This window comes from Juglans microcarpa x Juglans regia, chromosome 3D (genome assembly GCF_004785595.1).
Source record: "Juglans microcarpa x Juglans regia isolate MS1-56 chromosome 3D, Jm3101_v1.0, whole genome shotgun sequence".
Classification (NCBI taxonomy): Eukaryota; Viridiplantae; Streptophyta; class Magnoliopsida; order Fagales; family Juglandaceae; genus Juglans; species Juglans microcarpa x Juglans regia.
Genome location: NC_054598.1, coordinates 5070868 through 5092026, shown reverse-complemented (window position 1 = coordinate 5092026; position 21159 = coordinate 5070868). Strand labels below are relative to the sequence as shown.

Below are 21159 nucleotides of genomic sequence, written 5' to 3'. Positions count from 1 at the left end.
AAGCTCAATGTATTTACTATTTAATATCTTCGAATTATACTGTAATGTTTCCGGCGTGGGATTTGGAAATACGTATCCCTCGTCTACAAGGTTAGCATTTATTAACGTAATGTTTTGTTACCAACCTTAGCCATCTGTATGAATTTATTATTTTTTGTTTTGTTGTTCGTAGTCGGGACCATAGGAGCACAACATATTTATAGTGAGCTGTATGTCGAGTAGATAAATTTAATAAGAACACTTACAATGGTAGACCCAACTGCCAACTGCCTTCAACTTGGACTTTCAAAGCTATTCATATCTCACATTTGACAATTTTTACTCATAAATTAATGTTAGCATCTAAAGTTGAACTTTATCTAGCTACTTGGCCATCTAACTTTTTTTTTTCTTTATTTTTCTTTTTTTATAGATTCTTTACATAGATCTCTGTGTTAGGAAGTAAATCTAAGATAGATATGGGATTCCCTTTTATCTACTATTCAAACTATCATAGACTAAAATGGATTTAGACTTTTAGGCTCCGTTCGTATAGCAAAAATGTTTCATCTTATTTAATTTCATCTTAATATTATAATTTTTTTAAATTCTCACACAAAATATAATAAATAATTTAACTTTTTCAAATTTTAAAATAATAATAATATTATGAGAGAGCCCAAAATTTTTTTATAATTCAAAATTTCTCTTAAATTTTTGTCAAAATTCTATGTACATAGAAATTGGTCCTCCCAAAAGAATTATCCTCCGTGTGCTCTCCAAAACTTTCTAAAATATGTATATGCCTGAGAATGTTTCTCTCCAATTTTTTTCCTATATAACCCAAAATTTTATTTATTTTCTATATATAATGTATTTTCTATGATGTGGCTCCTTTGAATTTAGTTTTTTTTTTTTTTTTTTGCCCTCAATAATTCTTTCAATTTGACGGGTAAATTTTAAAAAAGCTTAAAACTAAAACTAAATTTATGAGAATAATAAATTATTAATATGGACCCCAAAATTCTTGATTTTACAAAATTAAGCTTCTTAATATGGAATTTAAAATGAAATAAATATTAGAAGAATCATTTAAAGTTGACAGTTTCTATAAAATGATAATTGAGAACTTTTGTCCTTTAAATTTCATTAAAAAAAAATTATTTGAGTTCTTAATTGTAGCATTATATACTTAATGTGATAACAAAATATCCAGATTTTATATAAAAACTTTTATAAACTAACTCAGGTACTTAAAAAAAAAATGAGCCTATGAAAAATCATGTGAGTTTTATCTAGAACATAATTTCTAAAAATATCATTACAAAAATAAAAATAGATGAATATTATTCCCTGAAAATACTATCATTGGAATTCTTTAGGAGATGCTAAGTTATGTTTTTTATACGTTTATCTCTACATATATGGTAAACAATAAATGTTTTTTCTTCTAAATGAAAGTTCTCTTTAAAGATGATTTTACTAAGATGTAACTTTTATATATAGTTGTGAAAAAAAGTCTGATTCGGCCATTAAGTTCCAAAAATAGATATCAAATAGATTAGTTACTCTAAACTCTATAATCAATTAATAAATAATGTATCGAAGATTAGAGTGAAATAAAAACGTAGAACAAACTATTTTTCAAAGGAGTTATCCATGGATCGTGTGGGCGGACAAGTACGACTACGCGTCCCCAATCGTGTTTGTTGAGAGTTATGCTCGTCCTCATCTCGACAGCCAACTGTCAAATGACCGCACGGAGGTTTTGGACGCTGGGGACGGTGACCCAATAAATGAATAGAGGGCCATGCAAATAGAAGACGAGCAAGAGTCCAGACTTTCTTTATTTTTCACATTGACCATTACGATAATAAAGTTGATCATCACTTTCACATTGGTATTCAAGGACTGGGAAATACTTTTATTTGGTAATAACAAGCCAGCCTCTATTTTTGGACCGACAAAATTGTCACAGACGGTTTTTTCTCGTACAAAATAGGTGGGAGTCAAGTTATCAGCTTCAAAATTCGTATTTTTTTTTTTATGTTGTATTAATTAATTTGAGATAATTATTAGAGCGTCTCGCCCTTGTAACTTGTAACATGTTTGATATATATAATATGATTATTTAAAAAGCAAAAAATAACAAGACCGCCCCTTTATTGATCATTTGATACTTGCCAACACATGATTCGATGCTCCATGCCCCCTGGTACAGACAGAGCGACGAGGCAAGGTTAAAGATGGTTTGCATGGACCGACCAATTAGAAAAGGCACCAGACACGCGGGGCCTTCGGGATGATATATATAATTCCACCACACAAGTACTTAAACGTAAATTAAAGCATGCATTTGAGTTTTCCACACACAATTATGAGTCTCGATTGAATTAGACAGTCTTGTACGTAAGCTACAATCGAAGAAAGAAGACCAACCTAATTAATTTAGCTTCCCAATCCAATCCTTTTTGAAATAGTTAGGTTGCGTTTAGATGTTGAATTGAATTGAGTTAAAATGATAAAATATTATTTTTTAATATTATTATTATTTTAAAATTTAAAAAAGTTAAATTATTTATTATATTTTATATTAAAATTTTAAAAAATTATAATAATAAATTGAGATGAATTTATATATCGAACGAAACTAATTCAACCAAACACAACTGATCTACCTATGGCTATGCCACTTGAAATATTGCATTACTTCCATACAATTAATTTCCGCGGCTAAGCTTTGGCTCAACGCGCGCGCACCTTCCCTCCCCCTAGCTAGCTAGTCAACCGTACGTACGATTCCCGCATATCACCCAAGGAGGTAGGTGGTAGTTGTAATCAAAGTTTGTTGATGCCAAATTTACCAACTTCTACTGCTCGATCGTAAAGGCCGCCGCTTGCTAATTTCCGTGTTTAAGTCGACTTTTATTTCACTTATATATCACGTCATATGATCGGCATGGGAACCAAAAACGGATGCATATCATCTTTCGATATTATCATGATTTTTTTTTTTTTAATGTAACTTCAAATAACTCAAAAATAATAATTATTTTTCATTTATCTACAAATGGTCTGAAATGGTAAAAATCAGATAATTGCAAGGAATAACATTTGTCATTATGAAATTAAAAAAAAAATTGTTTATTAATAAAATGATAAATTTTTTTATTAACGTGACTATATATTCTCTTGGTAAAAATATGATAATTGCATCATGACTCGTGTCACGACTCACATGCTTCGATTGATAAGATTTGCTTTATCATTAAGATCTTATTTGATTATACAATTCAGATAAAATGAGAAGAAATATTTTATTAAAAGTTAAATAACATATTGTTAATATATAATTTTTTAATATAATTTTTATTTTAAAATTTAAAAAAATTAAATTATTTATTATATTTTATATAAAAATTTTAAAAAATTATAATAAAAAAATATAGAATATTTATACATCCAAACCGAGCCTAGCGTCTTTCAAGGCCTCAAGGGGCAAAAAGTACGTACGTAGGGTGTCCTGCAGGAAAACTGCTAGCAGAGGCCAAAATCAGAAATAATGTATAAACAACCACAGTTAGGGTTTAAGCCGAAACAATGAACCGACCCAGGTCTTAGTTTCGGCCCAAAAACATAGTTGCCTTTATATTTGTCGAGCCCATACTGCTACTGCTCTTTGTCCTCTGAGTTATTAAATTAGTTATTGAGCCCACGGTATTGGTTTCGTTTATGGGCTTTGCTATTTATTATTCACATCACACACTATATATGTTTTAATTTTTTTTTTTTAATTTTACTCCTTCTAATTGAGCTGTTATACTCATTTTAAATATTTTATCAAAATCATTTTAAATGAGATATTTGTAGTGTTATTGAACAAAGACTAATTTTCCAATAAACTTTTTTATATTTTGGAGTTCCGAAAATAATATAATTTTCAAAAATTAATTTATTTAAATGATTTTATTATTTAAGAATATCATTTAATATTTAATAATTTATTTGACCCAAAACATGCCATTAAATACCATTCACCATTTTTCCAAAAAACGGCCCAAGCATAAACCGACCATTTTTTCAGAAAATAGTGCTCATATCCATTAAATCACAAACTACCATTTTTTGAGAAAATGGCTTAACATATTCATTTAGCAATCACTGTAGGCAGGAATCGCAAGTGGGATTACCACCATCCCTACTTACTACTATTCCTACCACTAACACTGTAGGCGAGAATCACAGACAGGACTTACCACCATCCCTACCGCGTGCACCATAGGCAGTAATCACAGACAGGACTCTACCACTGTCCCTGCTTACCATCATCCCTATAATTCATTTTTCTTTCTCTTATTCCTTTCAATTCATTCATTTCAAACATACCCAAAAATCATCTCCATAATGAAAACCCAATTTTCATTCACGACACATGAGGCATGCATGAAATGATGCAATAAATGCAATGATGCCAAACACAACATACATACACGCAAGTATAATTCAATTAAATAAACAACACATTCTCACATCCAACTGATCTCCATCCTCCTCGGACTCAAAGTCCGGCACAACCAACCAAATTGTAGAAAATTTGTTAGTACAAAAATATATTCAAATCTCACAAAATTCTTTGAAAAATTATTTATAATAATGAAATATAATTTTCGAATGATCAAGGAAGTGTAAGAGGTGACGGCGCAACAATATAACATTGTATTTTGGACTATGGTCATAGGTCTCAAAAGGTCAAATTTTGAATAGGAACAAACTAAGAATTGGGATGGTTAGTGAAGGGTTGAGAGGTGTTGGTGAAGCAAATGGTGGTGGTGGTGGTTGGCCGCGGGTGGCGGCGTGGGCGGCGATTGGAGCTAAAAGACCTAAATCGAAAAATGAGCTAGAGGGGCTTCAACGGTGGTGGATCAGAGCTGAGGTTGGATGATTTAGATGGCTGAAAGGTCAATGGTGGTATGGAAGAGATGGTCACCAACGGCGGCGCGACGACGACACTGGAACGAAAAAGGGCCGTAACTTGGATTCACTCGTGGCGATTAATGACGGCACGAGAGGGGCTGATATTGGAAAGGGACGGACGCCGGCCAAAGGGGAAGAGAATGGGCTGGGTGGTGTTGGACACGCTGGCGTACGGCGGTGCACTAGAGGGGACGAAGAAAAGGACGTGTCGCGGCTTAGATTCCTCGGGGCAGTTAACGGCAGCATGAGAGGGGCTGAGATTGGAAAAGGAGGGACTCCAGCCGGAGGGGAAAAGAATGGGCGGTGTTGGCCACGCCGGTGTTCGGCGGCGCACTGCAGGAGATGAAGAAACGGACGGGGGAAAGGGGAGGAAGGGCTCGCGTGCAAGAGAACTCCAAGGGCAAAACGAAAATTTGGGAATAGAAGCAGGGACAAAATGGAAAAAAAATTGTTAGACAAAATATTGTTCATCTTGATTCGCACTTATATATGCAGTAGATATTCTCAACTAAAAATATCTTAATTTTATTTTTCCTTAGTCTTGGAAACAAACAAAATATAAGATGCATATTATAAAGGGATCGTCAAAGAATACAAAATGTAATTTTCCAATACACTTCAATATTTTCATGATTTAGCAAATTATTGATTATTCTTCTTCTTCTTTCCTTTATTTTTTCTTCCCATTCTTTCAATCCCAAACTTGCATTCTGTCATAGTCCATGAACGAAGTACATGGGCTATGGGCCTTGGGTGAGTTTAATTTTATTAATAACTTCCGTTATTTTAATTCAGCATGTTGAACTATAAGATAGTTAGTGGGTTTGGGCCCTTCATTTTATTTTCTTTGTATGATTTTAGTTTTGTTATCCTGGGCCCATGTAGGGGGCATCTTGTTTATACATGAGCCAAGGGCTCTACTGTTCATCATCTAGAAACTTGAAAGAAAATCCTATTTTATCTTCTCTTATCATCTTCTTCCTCTTTTCTCTGGAGGTGCTCCCCTCAAAGCGAGCGAGTTTAGTATATTTTTCTTTAAATAATTTGAGGTATGTTACAAATTAGTATCAGAGAGACACCGATCTTTGTGCTTTTAGTCGATGGAAATGGACGTAATTCTCTCAGCTTTACTCAAAATCAAGGAGCTAGTCGAACAATCAAAACAATGTTATGAAGTTATTCTGCAAACATTCGAAAATGTTAGGAACAGCTTTGAAGATTTCAAGAACAACTTTACTGAAGATTTCACCCATCTGGAACGTCAACTTGATGTGATGCTGGAAGAAAAGGATGAAAAACAAGAAGCAACAATTACAAAGATAGAAAAAGGTCCAAATGCAGGGGCCGACAGTGGCCTAGGCAAGAAAAAGGTCCAGATGCTGGACCCGCTCTCTATCATGGGAGGGATAGAGCAATCTTACGGCATGACTTATCCCTTTGTGTCCCGCGAGAAGGTAAGTTGCCGAGTAATTTGAGATTAGACCTGCTCCTGCCTGTTGACGCTCACAGAGAAGGTAAGTATTGGGCAACTAAAGGCTAGGCTCTCTCTCCACTGCAAGAGGGAAAAAGCAGCTTCTAGGTGTAACCCATCCATTTGGGCCTTACAAGGAGATAAGTAGTCGGATAGCTAAGGAGCTGGCCCTCTCTTCACTTTAATGGGGTTGGGATAAGTTATCGGGCGACTGAGAGGCTGGTCCCGCTCTCCTCCGCGAGGGAGGTCAAGTCGCTGGGAGGGCTGGACCTGCCTGCTAATCCTCGCGGGGAGGTAAGGTTTCAAGCAATTTGTAACTAGACTCATTCTCGCTCGTTGGTATCACAAAGAACGTAAGTAGCGGGTAAGGTTGGTGTTGATCACACTCTTTACCGTAACAGAGGTTAAGGTAAATTGTCAGGTAGTCGAGAAGCTAGAATTGCTCTCCATTATGTGAGAAGTCGAGCCACCAGGGGGAGCTAGACCTGCCTATCGATCCTGACGGGCAGGAAAGTTGTTGAGTAGTTTGTGACTAAACTCGCTCACACCTGTTGATGACACATGGACTGTAAGTGTCAAGTCAGGCTGATTCTGATTCCGCTCTCCACCGCGGGAGGGATAAAGCAACCTTAAGGCATAAACCACCATTTTGGGTCCCACGGGGAGGTAAGTAGGAGAGGCGCTTGTTTGTGTGCATGTGAATGCCAAGGAGTTTATTCCAATGGAGAAATATTGAGACGTCCGAAAGGTGTTCGAGTGTGGCGGGCTGTTTAGCCAATGTTTACACTACAGGAATCAATCGTGTTAGAAAAAATAAAATCCACATAAGTTTTAAGGGAGACAAACCTGAGTATTTTAGCCGTTGTAGCCAATTGTTGCTTGACCAAAATTGCCCGACATTGGTTGTTATTTCTTCTCTTTCTTTCTCTTCTTTTTATCGAGAGAGACTCACTGTGGCACTATGTTTGAGGAGATGACGAACATTGTGATGCATGAGTTCGAGCAATAGGGATACTTTGTTGGGTTGGCTGAGCACGATGGCTGGTATCTGGTGTAGGTTGCCCCGGCTTGACCCAAGCAGAGACGGTGGCTGTGTAAGGTGTGCATGCGACATGCAAGGTGGTCGGGGTGCGTGCTTGTGACATGCAAGGTGATTGGGATGCAGGTCACTGGGAAGGTTGCCTACTTGCGTGGCTGGGAGGCGGCTGTCCGAGATGTGCATGCAATATGCAAGGTGGCCAAGGGGCATACAGGTGACACGCAAGTTGACAGAAGTCGTGCATGTGGCAGCCGTGCAAGCGAGGCCAGTGGAGCACGTCGCATGGCCAACATGTTGCATGGAACGTGCCTTGGAGGTGGCTCATGTAAAGGCCGAGGGAGGGGTTCACTCGTGGGTCAGGCACTATGCACTCCTGCCCACCTATGTAAGTGCCTATACATAGTATATATTTTCGTATTTAAAATGCATGCTGACAGTGTACATAAAACGCACAGAAGACTTGCAGTTCAAGTGGCCTGGGAGTTTGGGTTCCCAGCTTACACGTTGCGTGCATGGAAAGAATTTAAGTGTAATGCACTTAATCGCTTGAGCGAGGGAAGGTTCACTCGCCCCTTTTCTATAGTAGTGTTTTTCATAAAAATAAAAGCTGGAGGGCTGAGAATACTTATCTAGAAAACTTCATCTGCTCCTTCAAAGATTACTTAGCGTGCCAAGAATCATCATTCTTTTGCTTCCGGTGTAAAAATAACTCACATCCCATAAAAATAACTCGCATCCCATAAACGGGACCAGCTATTAACGCCTAAAAATAGCATAACAATCTAAAAATGAAGAAATATCCATTCTCGGCCCTGCTAAGGTTGTTATGGGCCTCTATTGGCGTTGTGTGAAGCCCCTGACGGTCGTCCGGTGTGGTTGTATGGTATTCGTGCGTACATCCATAGTGGTGAATAGTAAATAAATGTAGAGAAAATAAATAGAATGAGATATAGAGACACATAGATTTACGTGATTCGGTACTGAGCCTACGTCCATAGGGTTCAAGGAGTGGAGAATCCACTATAATATGCTTGTTTACAGTCTCTCATGGTCTTTTATCCTGACTATATAATGGAGATCTGAGTTCTATCTCCTGGTTTTTCATCTTCTCGCTGGAGTCTCTGTGGTGAGGTTCAAGAAAATGAAGTCTCGAAAAAGCCTGGCCCAAAAGTCCCCCAAGTCGTCTGGTTCCCTCTTCTTTTATCTTCTGCCCCTTACTTTACGTCCCCTCACCCCTTCTTTATGTCATTTCCTCTTTATTTTATATCACTTCATCTATCTTCCTCATGACACTTTGCACTCCCTCAGCCTTTTGTACTTTTCCTATCTCTTCTCATTCTTCCCTCTTAATGAGTCCCACCATTAGGCTAGGCCTAAGAAATACTATGAGTCTGTTATATTTTATCCCTTAAAATGGTTGTATTTGTTGTGATGTTATTATAGGTTTTAGTAAAAAATGACAGTCAATAATACAATACAAGTCCCTTGAAACAATTACGAACTGCAATAAGTTCTCTCTCCTAGGCAAGTAGAATCTCGCATACTACCCTCTACTCAATCAAGGGTATTTGTTGGGGTGGATTTATTGCTTCAGTGGATCATGTCCCATGCATGGTGGCAATGGTGTTTGGTATAGCGTGGTAGAAACTATTCTGGTGGGCAGGGCGTCATTAGTCGTGTATGTGTTGGTGTCAACAGTGTTAATGAGAATCAGGTTTGTGAAGTGAAACTGGTTTTTATAAAGAGTATACGTAAATCTCTTTAAATAAAAACTTTTTTTTTGTCTGCTCTTTTGTTTTACGAAAGTTGAACACTAGAATTGATTATGAAGATGTTTCTTAACCCTGTACAATAAAACTCTTTTCTTGTCTTGCTGATTCGCACATTGTGAAAATGATCAATATACTGCTATTTAACGATACGAGTTGCAGTAACGCACCTTATTTAACAATAAGTTCTAAATGAGAAAAGCTAACTGGCTCTAAATATTTATTTCAATTATTTTGAAGAGAAAACTGACTTTATGAGACTAGGCCTAGCTAGTTTGTTTATACAGATGAGATAAAAGTTAAATAAAATCTCTCTTTTGTTCAACTATGTTTTGCCCTTCCCAAACTCATGCATGTTCATGTTCATTTACTACCGTTAAACCAGCTTGAGTGTGGTAACCCAAGAGATTAGTTTGTGGAAACTTATATCAAGAGGGAAGTACCCTCAACCTAATTAAACCACGTAACTTTACGCCTAAGGAATGGGATCCATAGCTTTTGAGACTTTGCCAAAGCTTTTTATTTCTTGGTTTAAATGATTGCCTCTACGAGAGGACATGGAAGACAAACAACTTTGTTTTTTTTTTTTTTTTTTTTTTAAACGCCGGCTAGCAGTCTAGCTAGCACTAGCCATTAAAAGCAAGAAATGTCGTGACAATTGGACGCTGTTGCGCTTGTTTCGTCATCTTCTTCATCATCAACTTCATTGTTAGTTTGGTATCTATTATTTGCAAGGTGCTTCACAGCCTTCACTAGACTACTCGTGTACATGGAATATTATTATTGACTTTTCTACGTACCACCTCTCCTTATAATAGATGCAGCAGGCGATTCAAATTTTATGCTTAAAATATAAAGGAAGAACTTTTGTGTATCGGAGGAGGAATATTAACATTCTGAAATACTCTGCATCGATCTATGTGCTAGTGATAAATGAGAGTTTAGTAATTGAGTTCCAACGTCCAAATTCATATTTTTAAATGAATAGTCAAATATGAGATTTTATTTACTAACTTTATCATATTCACCAACCTCTCATAGTTGTAGGGTGTTAACAATAGTAAAGTGTGTAAATATTATGTAGTCATTTTAAAAAATAGTTGAGTCTATTATTAAATTTTTTTTTTTCATGTAAGTCATGTATTTATTTACTTTTTTCAAAGTGATTACATCGTGCTTACGCACTTATAACAACAACTATATATCATTTCTCTTTATGATAAAACTAAAGAAATTTTATGATACATATTAGCTTATATCCCAAATTAAATAATTAATTAAGTTTGAGATTCTATTTACCGAGTTTTCATTCATCGGCCTTTTATAAATGCAGAGCGTTACATGTTTTGTATGCATATTGAATATTGTGTATTAGAAAGAAAATTTATACAAACACGAGATAAATACGCTGAACTCTCATAAGCAATACACTAAATTTAACTTTCTATAAAAATCTCGTGCATTTATCCCGTCTACAATCAATATTTCTCATAAAGAGAAAAGAAAGCTTAAGAACAAAATGTATCTCATAAAGTCGAAAAATAAATAATTTTAATGAAACTTCAACGTGATGTGTCAAAAAAAAGGATTTAAATAAATGGACCCCATCTTAATTAGGACTAGAAGGGTCTCGTATCCGGAACGGGGTTACCCAATTTGTATACAAGTGAATAAGCTTAATAAATAAAGAAATATTATTAATCATATTTACACCTCGTATTAAAATGTGATTTATTATTTTATCTTTTTATTTAAATATACATGATATTTATATATTAATGTGTGTATTTAAATAAAATAATAATAATAATAAATTATATATTATATATTATATATTAGAGTATGATATAGGAGATAATAAATAGCACTGAGAATTTTTTTAATAGATTATTATGTGGTAGGAGTTTTGCTTCCAATGCCATGTGGCAAAATTTTATAGCGGGAAACGTCCTCCAGTCACCAAAGCGCGATCCTGCTAATGAGTATAAAAGACTTTTCAAAGCAATAATATTTCCCGAAAAAAGTTACTCGGCTGCCGGTTCCCTTAAGGTACACAATAATCAATATACCTGATACCTGACGTGTGAACCCGGTTTAAGGCCACGTCACCGTTTAAAGGGAGAAAAAAACCCCGACTCCCTCTTCCCTCCCCTATGAAAGCAGATGTCTCTATTCCGTATGGTTTTTCTCTTCCCTCCCCTCTGAAAATTTCGTCTGTCTTCCCTCAGAACTCATCTACTGTGCTTCATCTCTCTCTTCCTTCCCCTCTGAAATTATCTAACTTCCCTCCCGAGCTCCTCTCTCTTGGCGTCCCGTGATCTGCAAACTGGAGTTAATGCCGAAGAGAAACCACACCTCATTCCGGATCTGCAACCACATCACGGTAACTTGGAGAGAGAGAGAGGGGGGATTCGGTGAGAGAGAGAGTGGGTTCGATGAGATGAGAGAGAGAGAGCTTGATGAGAGAGATGAAAATGATATTTCTGACGTGGATGGGTCCTGACATTAAAAAAGAAAAAGTGTGATGTGTACATGTCGCTGTGTAACAGTACTCATATTTTCCGCCTATTCATATTCTTGTTCTGTGGCTGCGTCTCTCGTTCCTTCGACTTGGTTATCTCTGAACCAGCTCCCTAAATAGGGTAGATTGAGTTTTGTGCGTCCATCTAAAATGATTTACGAAGGCCGAGGTCAGAATTTTTCAGACCCCAAGCTATGTCATGGAATGCTTTAGACTCTTCTCGTTTGTTTTTTCGTTGTTTAATTAATGCCATATTTGGATCATATTTTCTGCTTTATTGAACTGCTCAAGAAGCAACAGAAGAAGGATAAGGAATGCACCCCTTATAAACATAAAACATATTACTGATATATATATATATATATATATATATATATATTTCATTGCATTGATATGCTTATGGTGGAATAGTAAGGAAATAGGTGGTAGACTGAACTTAAAACGGACATGAAATTGAAGATGGAATCACCAAGTTTGTGATTCTTACGCTAGTTATATTACCACTAGCTAATACAAGGACGAATATTAGGAGGAGCAGAGTGATTAATCTTTATTGTAGTTAAACATGGCCGGCATTGCACTTCAGTAGAGCCTCAGGTTCCTCATCCTGCATATATGAAGAAAAGCCATCAGAATCTGGCGTAGTAAAAAGGAAAACCATTTACGTACATTTGTTGGAATATATAGTTTACGTGTCACGTTGTATACCGAGCGATATGTTGTATGATTTCATGATATTGTCAATTGAGACCCTGCTTGGTTCAGGTTTTGGAAATACTTGCCTCTTCCTTTTTTTTTTTATTGGGTGGGGTGGGGGCGGGGTTTAAATCTAAAAAAAATGGGCTTTCTAAAGCAAATGAAGTGCTTTTAATATACCGACGACACAATACATTAGCTTTTCATAATTAATGAATGTAAAGAAAATCCAAACAGAAGACGTTAGAGGCATGACTTTTGGTATATAAGGGCGACTCTTATTATTATTTTTGGCTCAAAGGAAGGAGATCTTGCTGGTGGACAGTAGTTATAAGATTTTAGATAGAGTTTACGTTGTGTGTGTACAATTACCAGCATAGAATAAGGTAGCACCATATACATATAAATACATACATGCATATATATACGAAGACACTTTACTCAGGTGAAAAGCTTTAACTTTACTACCTCTTTTCCTCGTCGGTCATGTTTCCCTGGCCACTCCCTCCAGTTGTCTTGTACTTGGGGAAGGGCACTCGGCCAGCCTCAATACGTTTGACATCCTCCACAAGTTCTTCATAGCGCCTTTTCACCTCTTCCTCAGTTTTCCCACCAACAGCCTTAGCGACATTGTACCAACGGTCGGGAGTGTCCTTATCATACACAGCCAGAGCCCGCTCAAAGGCCTTGTTTTCCTTGGCAGTCCAAGAGTCGGAGCTTTTGGAGGACATTGAACTGGATGCCATTTGCTTAGCAAGTGTGAGGCCGTTTGCAATGGAAGAGAAGGAACAGTACTATATAGTCTATATTGATTGCGGAAAGTCTGGGCTAAGGTGTTAAAGTAAGGAAGTGAATAGAGAAAAGGCTGGAAGGCAAAAAATTGCGAGGGATGTTTGAAGAGAGTCAAGAGAGAAGATTACTCTTGTGAAGAGGTGATCATATGTGCAGAGAGAGTGCAACGTCTTCTCTTTTATAAGCAGGAGCGGAGGAGGTGAGGTGGGGTAGTGCCAGTTGGCCTAAAATCTTCCAAAATTCTTGTCGAATTTTTATGATTTGTCCTCTTAGGAACCACAAGATGATACGGGAAAGAGAAGAAGAAGAAGAACGTGAAAGAATCAGTACCTCCAAGAAGTTAATAAAACATAGTTTGTAAGGAGAATTCGTTATTGAGTTAATAAGGAGAATTCGGTATTAGAAGACATTAGAAGTTCCTAAAAAAAATAGTAGAACCCATAGACCCCAAAAGGCCCTTTCGCGTTTTGAACTAGGCATGGCAAATTCACGTGGCTTGGTTTGACGTGGGACTGGGGATGTCGCCAACTCCTAGACATGAAGTCGGCCATTTGAATGGGTTAGAGCCTTATGAAGAGAATACTGCTAATGGAATTGGAGACAAAAACAAAGTAGAAACCTAGACAAGTCGGGTAATTTTATTGGGTTAGAGGCTCAGAAGATAAGAATGCCAATGGAGACAAAAACAAAGTAGAAATCCCACGGCAAGCTTCTCCATCTTTTTGGATTTGATTTTCGATTACCCCTATCTTTTTTATTATTCTACTCCTTGCAGTTGAAGGGTCATAGGTAGGCCCGACCTCAAACCACAATCAGTCCAATGACCGTACCGAGACTTTCACGTGTGCACCACATGAATCCATATTTTCATCTTCTTCGAAAGAGATCTGCTGCAATAATGCTTTTTTGAGTTCTCTACGCTGCAGGTCATCTTTAGGGTACTGTACTATATATCTCCGAGCACTCTAGCCTGCCAGATGAATCCGCACATGAATTGTTAATATATCATGTTTTTTTTCTTTTTCTTTCCTTCCTTATTCTTTATAAAAAATAAAATAAAATCTGAGAAGAGGTCAACGTATGTTACCCGCTCCTGTTGCAGTCGAGAACTTTCCTGAATGTTAGTTTACTCTGTGAGAGGTGTCCATTTGCAGGCACACTTGGATTTGTGATTGGTGTTTGGCTTTTGAGTCGGGAAAAAAAAAAGTTCGAGAATGAAAAGACTTTCTACTCTCAACAAACATACATTATTTGGAGGTTCCTTTCCTAACGGACAATGGAATTAAGTTCCCCAGTTTAATACCCATCAAAGTTTAATGAACGATTAAGGGCCACGTTTCCTATTTCACTGTTGATTAAATTGGTGGAAAACGAGATTTTAGAGTTGATTGTTTTGGTCTTAAACTCTAACCGGAACAAGTAATTATAGAGTCGTAGTTGACATTGATCGATCGGTTACCTAAGTCGCGAAAGCAACAGTTTCAAAAAACCTGTTTTTCACGATTTATATATATATATATATATATATATATATATATATATATATATATATATGCATTAGTTTACTTCAAATGATCAGAATCTTACCGAAGTTGTCATTTTATGGAAAACTGGGTTATAGACTTTACAGATGATTTTATACATGAAGTGTGGTGAACCGGCAGTATGGTTGGAGACTTCTTGATAGAACATGTTCTATTATAGTAACGTGCATGAAGACTTACTACGTATGTACTATTTATTATTTTATTATTATTTTTTAACTATTATTCAATATTTTTTTTTTATTATTCACAGAATAACTAAGAATATTTAACTATTCAAACGTAATCTTAGGCTTATTGCTTTTGTGTGTATTAGAATATAAAGTAAATAATTGATCAAGTTCTCTCAACTCCCTATCAACTTTCAAGTTTTTTTTTTTTTAAGAAAATTGATGATTTAACATGATCCATTTATATCATCAATCACTTATTCTCGTGACTATATATTACTTGACATGGAATATAACCATTCGTATCGCAAAGAATGGATGTAAAAGTTTGAGGATAATTTATTTTAAGATGCCAAAGGTCGTTCGGTCCTTTCTTGTGGCAGACAGTTTCAAATAAAGCACATAAAAAGTAACACAAAAGACACGAGTCCCGCTGCTACATATAACAAGGACGATATCCACGGATGATTACATATAACAAGATCAGGATGTTGTGCTGGAGTCTAGTAGACTAGAGTTTGCCCGCTTGCTCTTAGATTTTAACTCATTATGTTTATGAATAATTGTGCTTTACTCACTACAAAAAAATTATTTATTTACGATCAGTTATTTTTAATAAAATGACTATTTTCAGTTAAAATAAATTTATTTTCATCATAAATAGTCATTTTTATCGTAAAAAAATATCACAAATACCTGTTATTCTTATAGTATATATATTGTTATTTCTCAAGTAAAAGGGAAAGTGATTTAAAGTTTTACCTCTCTTGGATGAACACATGATTTGAAATTGGCTGGCCCATATATCCGTTTCACCCTTAATAATGATTAAGATTCACACAATAATTTGGGAGAATCTTTTACTATTGCCGTGGATCGATGCATATATAGCCTCGCCGTAGTTACCAACTACGGTTTTTAACCCTTCTCAGTGCTCAGTTTTCGTTGTTTTCTACCGGAAAATTGATGGACACAAGTGCTGCATGGCCGCTAGATTCCCCTAGATAAATCTTTCATATCTTTCCACCGTGCATCCCAGCTAGCTAGTATCCCCCATTTCCTACTAACGTCGTTACTATGTTTATAACCAACAGTACTACTTGTTATGATATTAATATATCATGTGCTATATATAAAGAAAAGTTCTTGTTCTAGCAATTTGTTATATATGCCTCGCTATGACTCAAATGCAATACTGCATAGGGTTTTGTCAAGTACTGTGTGCTTTATAATATGCTAGAAGGCTGATCTCCACATATATATTTGGAGATTTGGTTTCTAGAAGTAGGTTTGGGGCCGGTGAGCATATTATTAATATTATTCCATAATATACTCAGCTGGAGAGGGGAGTATATATATCAATGGAGAGAATGACGCAATTTCTCGGGTGAGACTAAATATCTGTTTGGAATAAAAAGCTAAATCATGGAAAGCATAATATGAAGGAGCCTGGCGGTGTGATACCGTGGCTTTAAGCTGCAAGTGGGTATATGGTAGCCCCAACCTACGAGCCTTTGTTGGCTAAAATCTTGCAAGTAGACTTCAGTTATGTCTATTCAATCTGGAATCTATAACACCAATCCCCCGATATTGGAATGTAAGTAGGAGTAGAATGTCTGAAACAGCAAACTTCAGTAGCAGGAAATGCATGCATGGTATATGATTCCTTTAGATGATCTTGATAATACCGTAGTAATAAAGTTTAATTGAAGATATACATGCACAAAAACTGTCTAATTATATATATATATATATATATATATATATATTTTAAGAACAAGTAGTAAATATTAATAACTCTTTAGTGTGTGCAATAGTATTTGCATATATTCCTGTCTATTTATACGTTCTCCGTTTATTCTATTATTAAAATTAAGTTAAAAGGGTGACACACATTGCTGCCGTCCACAGATTTTCATGTCATGTCGTCAACGTCTATATTGAACTTTGGGACTGCGATAATGTTTCTAGTGATAAGTTATTCTTGATTAATTTTACTTTAGAGGTCTGCAAACATGATTTGAAGCCAAAGTGGCCCCCGGTTATCAAGTTGCCTCTAGGAGTCATGGTCATGAGACTCTGGCCACACACGCTAGTGGGGCTAGCACTGATCATTAGTTGAAAACTACTCGAGCAATTTTTCCAGGAATCTGTACGAAAAAATACAAAGAAAGGGAAAAAAGTGATGCTTTGAGATACACCCTCGCTCCCACCAATTTTTCGAATCCTTATCACCCAGTCTATCTCAAATAGAAATTAATATCTATCGAATCCTCTTCTCTCAGGACTTTTCTTCCACTGCTGGTCCTTCCATACTAGTGGGAGAAATCGAGTCACGTTGGACTACTCTTGATAGTCCAAGAGACAAGAGTGTGGTTCTGCTAATAATTATATATAAATCGTACTTTTAGCATAGATTCAAAGAGTATTATACATGTTTTATATATCTGATTGTTGTTTTTAATCCAGATTAAGCCTTTTTACCTGTTACTGACTTGGGACCTAGAATCTCCCACTTAATTAATGGTGAGGGAAAAAGGTCCTCTAAGACTTGGCCGACTGGTCCTACATTGGCCGCAAAGCATCTCGCATGCATGGTTACCTTTTTTGATGGAATCTTTGAACAAAGATCAGGGGGAACTTTGGAATTCTAATTGGGAGATTTAGGTGTTAGGAGGGGAAGGAATTTTAAACCATTGTCACTAGGGGAATATGCACATGGAAATTCCAATCTAGTGAGCGAAAACCTCCTTTTACAAGGTCGGTAACCATTTGTTTGCATGCGCATCTGGATACGTTTCTTTAACATATGATTCTAAATGAAAAGGCCAGGTTCAAACCATATGGAAGGCCTTCTACGTTGATAATAAGTCTGTGGTCTACATAGGTTGGATAAGATATGATGCACTCATACGACAGGAACCATGCAAAATTTGGCAAAAAAGAAAAAAGAAATCGCAGATAAACACTTCATAGATTATCACCAATCATCATTCCACGTACATTTAGAAGGCACCAATGATGTCCTTTTGTCTCGCTATCGAAAGATCATGAATTGGAACTATTAGGAAAGAACTTGGCTTGGGTTTGAGATAGGAGAACTTCATTTCCAATAATTGAATTAGAATTTTGCTTCCACTCATTACTCACACGTACAGTGGTTCTTGTGTTATGAGGATTCAGTTGGAACAGGCTAAGATATTGTGGGACATATATTCTCGTATCCTCACACTGATCATGTCTTGTCATTCTCCTGAAAGGGCATTTCAAAGCATGCACGTTGCTTGTATTTTTTTCTCCTTTGTCATTTGCTTATGCATATGATATGGTATTGTTAGACTCGTGATCTATCCGAGTCTTCGTTTCTGATGATTAGCCCAAGCAGGAGCACGGATCCCAGCTTGAATGTCCTTTTTCAAGTGAATGATCAGAAGCTAATTGCTACGTACGTGCATGGGAAAACTTTCACGTCGTAGACGTTGATTTCCTTTGGATCTACTTCTAGTAATAACAGCACTTGATTTTTGCGTGCCTAGCAAGCCTTTTGATATACTTGCAGGCAATGATTCATGGTCCTTTTTCTTTGTGCCACATCTTACAATTGCATACCTTCTTACAGTGGCATACATAATCAAGTCAAGTGAATTGTACTTAGATCTGTGCACTAGAAAAGTTTCATGTCCAAGAAAAAATCCCATCGTGTGTCATGGCCATCTTAGGCCGACAGAGCAATTAAACACGACACACACATATATTTATTTATTTATATATTCAAGTGTCCGTGTTAAAAATGCAGTGGTCATTTTGCTCATCACCACAGCACTCACTGTTGGGAAAATAAGCAATGACCACAGAACCAACCGGTACCAGTTGCAGCCAATCCTGCCGCCCTACAATGCCAGTCATGTCAAGTCTAAGCAAGATCCTTGTGTTCTTGGACTTGTTATCTGAAAGAACCTAGCCTTTGGGCAGTAGGTATGTTACATTCATAGGGGGTTTTGGACAGTAGCCGTGTTGGATTTAGACGGATCTCATAGCAAGAATCTTTTCTACGTGTCAAGATTCATAATCATCAACTCTTTAGACTCTTGCGACATGTCTTGTTTCTTGATTTGGATGTCAAATGTTTGTCCCTTCGTAGTTTAAATGATTTACGAAGGATACAAGCCGGCTCGAGCTAGACATCATGTGATCATATATAAAACACAAGTTTAGAACTAGATAAACAATGTTGATTCTATTGGTTGAAGATAGCCCAAGGATAGCAGAATGGGCCTAAGTTTACACGATCTAAAGCTGTTGAATTCGGGAATTTGCATGGAAGCTATGCCCTAGGTCCAGACTGAGCCCGTTGAAAATACGTAAAGTGAAGCTTGTAGGCCAATTAACTAGGCCAGGACATGCCCACTTTAAGATTCGATCGTTTCAGAGGAATTTTAGTGGCCCAGTTCCCCCACTTTGCTCAAACTGGGTCCCCATGGTTCCAAGTTTTACACGCTCTTTAGACTGTATTTAGATGTTGAATTGAGATGATAAAATATTATTAAAATATTATTTTTTAATATTATTATTATTTTAAAAATTAAAAAAATTAAATTATTTACTATATTTTATGTTAGAATTTAAAAAAATTATAATGATGAGTTCACGATCCAAACAAAACCTTAGACCATTCTCAATGGGTTATCTATAAGACTATAACGCATGTTTTTGTAAAATTTAAAGGAAAGAGTTCAAAATAGCCCATTCAACGGATTATATATTTTACCGCTAATATCTAATTTGGTACAATATCATCTCTATATCTATGGGACATTGTACATATTTATATAAATATTTAATTCATCTCTTTCTACTTTCTATTTTTTTTCTTCACTATAGGAAGTACTCTTTATTCATTTCTCTCTACTTTTTACTTTATTTGAAATGAATAAAATATATTAAAAAGTATAAAATTTAAATGATATAAAGAAAAAATAGATAAACCGATGTATAATATATTGTAAAAGTCAATATATAAAATAAAAAAAGTGAGTTTTTGTGACATATTTTAAAGGATAAAACGAATAAACCATTGGGAATTTAGCATTGAGGAAGACGTATATTACTCTATTTAATATTTTCCTTTAGAAAATACTCTAGCCACAAAGAAATTATACAAAAATAATATCACAAACTAATATAGTTTGATGTAGTTCGTCAGATTATAAAGCTACTTTTATTATAAAAGTAGATCTAAATTATCTAACAAATTAGATAAAGTCACGTCAACTTGTAGGATTATTATGTGTAATTTCCTCGTGATATAACATTACTCTTTTCGAAACCTTAGATTAAAAACGAAAAAAGAAAGTGCGGGAATGGACACTTTTAAAAACATTACAAGGATTAAGACTCATCAAGCAATGTAATGTTATTAGTTATATGGCTTCTACACGTGCCTAGGCTTGTACACAGGTAAGAAAATAATGAGATTGACGGGAAGTGACAAGGAGAACTTGTGAAAACAGGGTGATGGCAATTAACGGACAACAATGATATAAACTTCAGCTTCTCTTAACGAAGGAAAACCATGTAACTAAAACTCTAAAAAAGAATCGACATAAGCTCTAAAAATGACAGAAAATACCAAATTATATAACTGGATGCATTCATTTGCATACATTTTTCCTTTGATGATGTTAAAAAAATAAAATTCAAATAATTAAATTTACGCATTTCCATTAATTTAAATTCTTGGAATAAGTGATGAATTTACATGATAACAAATTAAAAATTCCAAGTTTGAATTTTAATTCTACACTTTATCTCATTAAATTAAATATTTCACATATTGAGTCTACTCGTTGAGAGAAAGTCTGGCCTACATATAAAGAGAATGTTAAGATATAAAATAAATAATTAAAATTTATATTTATTCATCAGTTTAAATTTTTAGAATAAGAGTGATTTTCCAAAAGAATTAACCATAAAAGGAATTCAATAGATTGATGCGTTGTGGAGTTTGATGGCGCAGCCCGGCTGTAGTTCATACATATTCCGGCATTTTTTAATCTTCTTAGCGAAGAGAAGAGATGGCTTTATCCCTTGCCTATGGTGAGATCTTAGAGTACTAGTGTTGGATTTATCCAAATGTCAATAAAATGTAAAATTCGACTCAATTTATATAAAATTACCTGTATTGAATTATCCAAATGTAAAAAT

The 21159-nt window shown here is 35.8% G+C and overlaps 1 protein-coding gene across 1 annotated transcript; it reads right to left on the bottom strand.

Moving 5' to 3' along the window:
• Window positions 1–12079: 12079 nt before the first annotated feature.
• LOC121254011 (protein RADIALIS-like 1) lies at window positions 12080–13388 on the bottom strand. The gene is made up of 2 exons (XM_041153970.1): window positions 12918–13388; window positions 12080–12360 (listed from the first exon to the last, which is right to left on the bottom strand). Exons 1-2 carry the CDS (start codon window positions 13193–13195, stop codon window positions 12336–12338), a joined length of 303 nt encoding a protein of 100 aa, XP_041009904.1. The 5' UTR covers window positions 13196–13388; the 3' UTR covers window positions 12080–12335.
• Between the last annotated feature and the right edge of the window lie 7771 nt (window positions 13389–21159).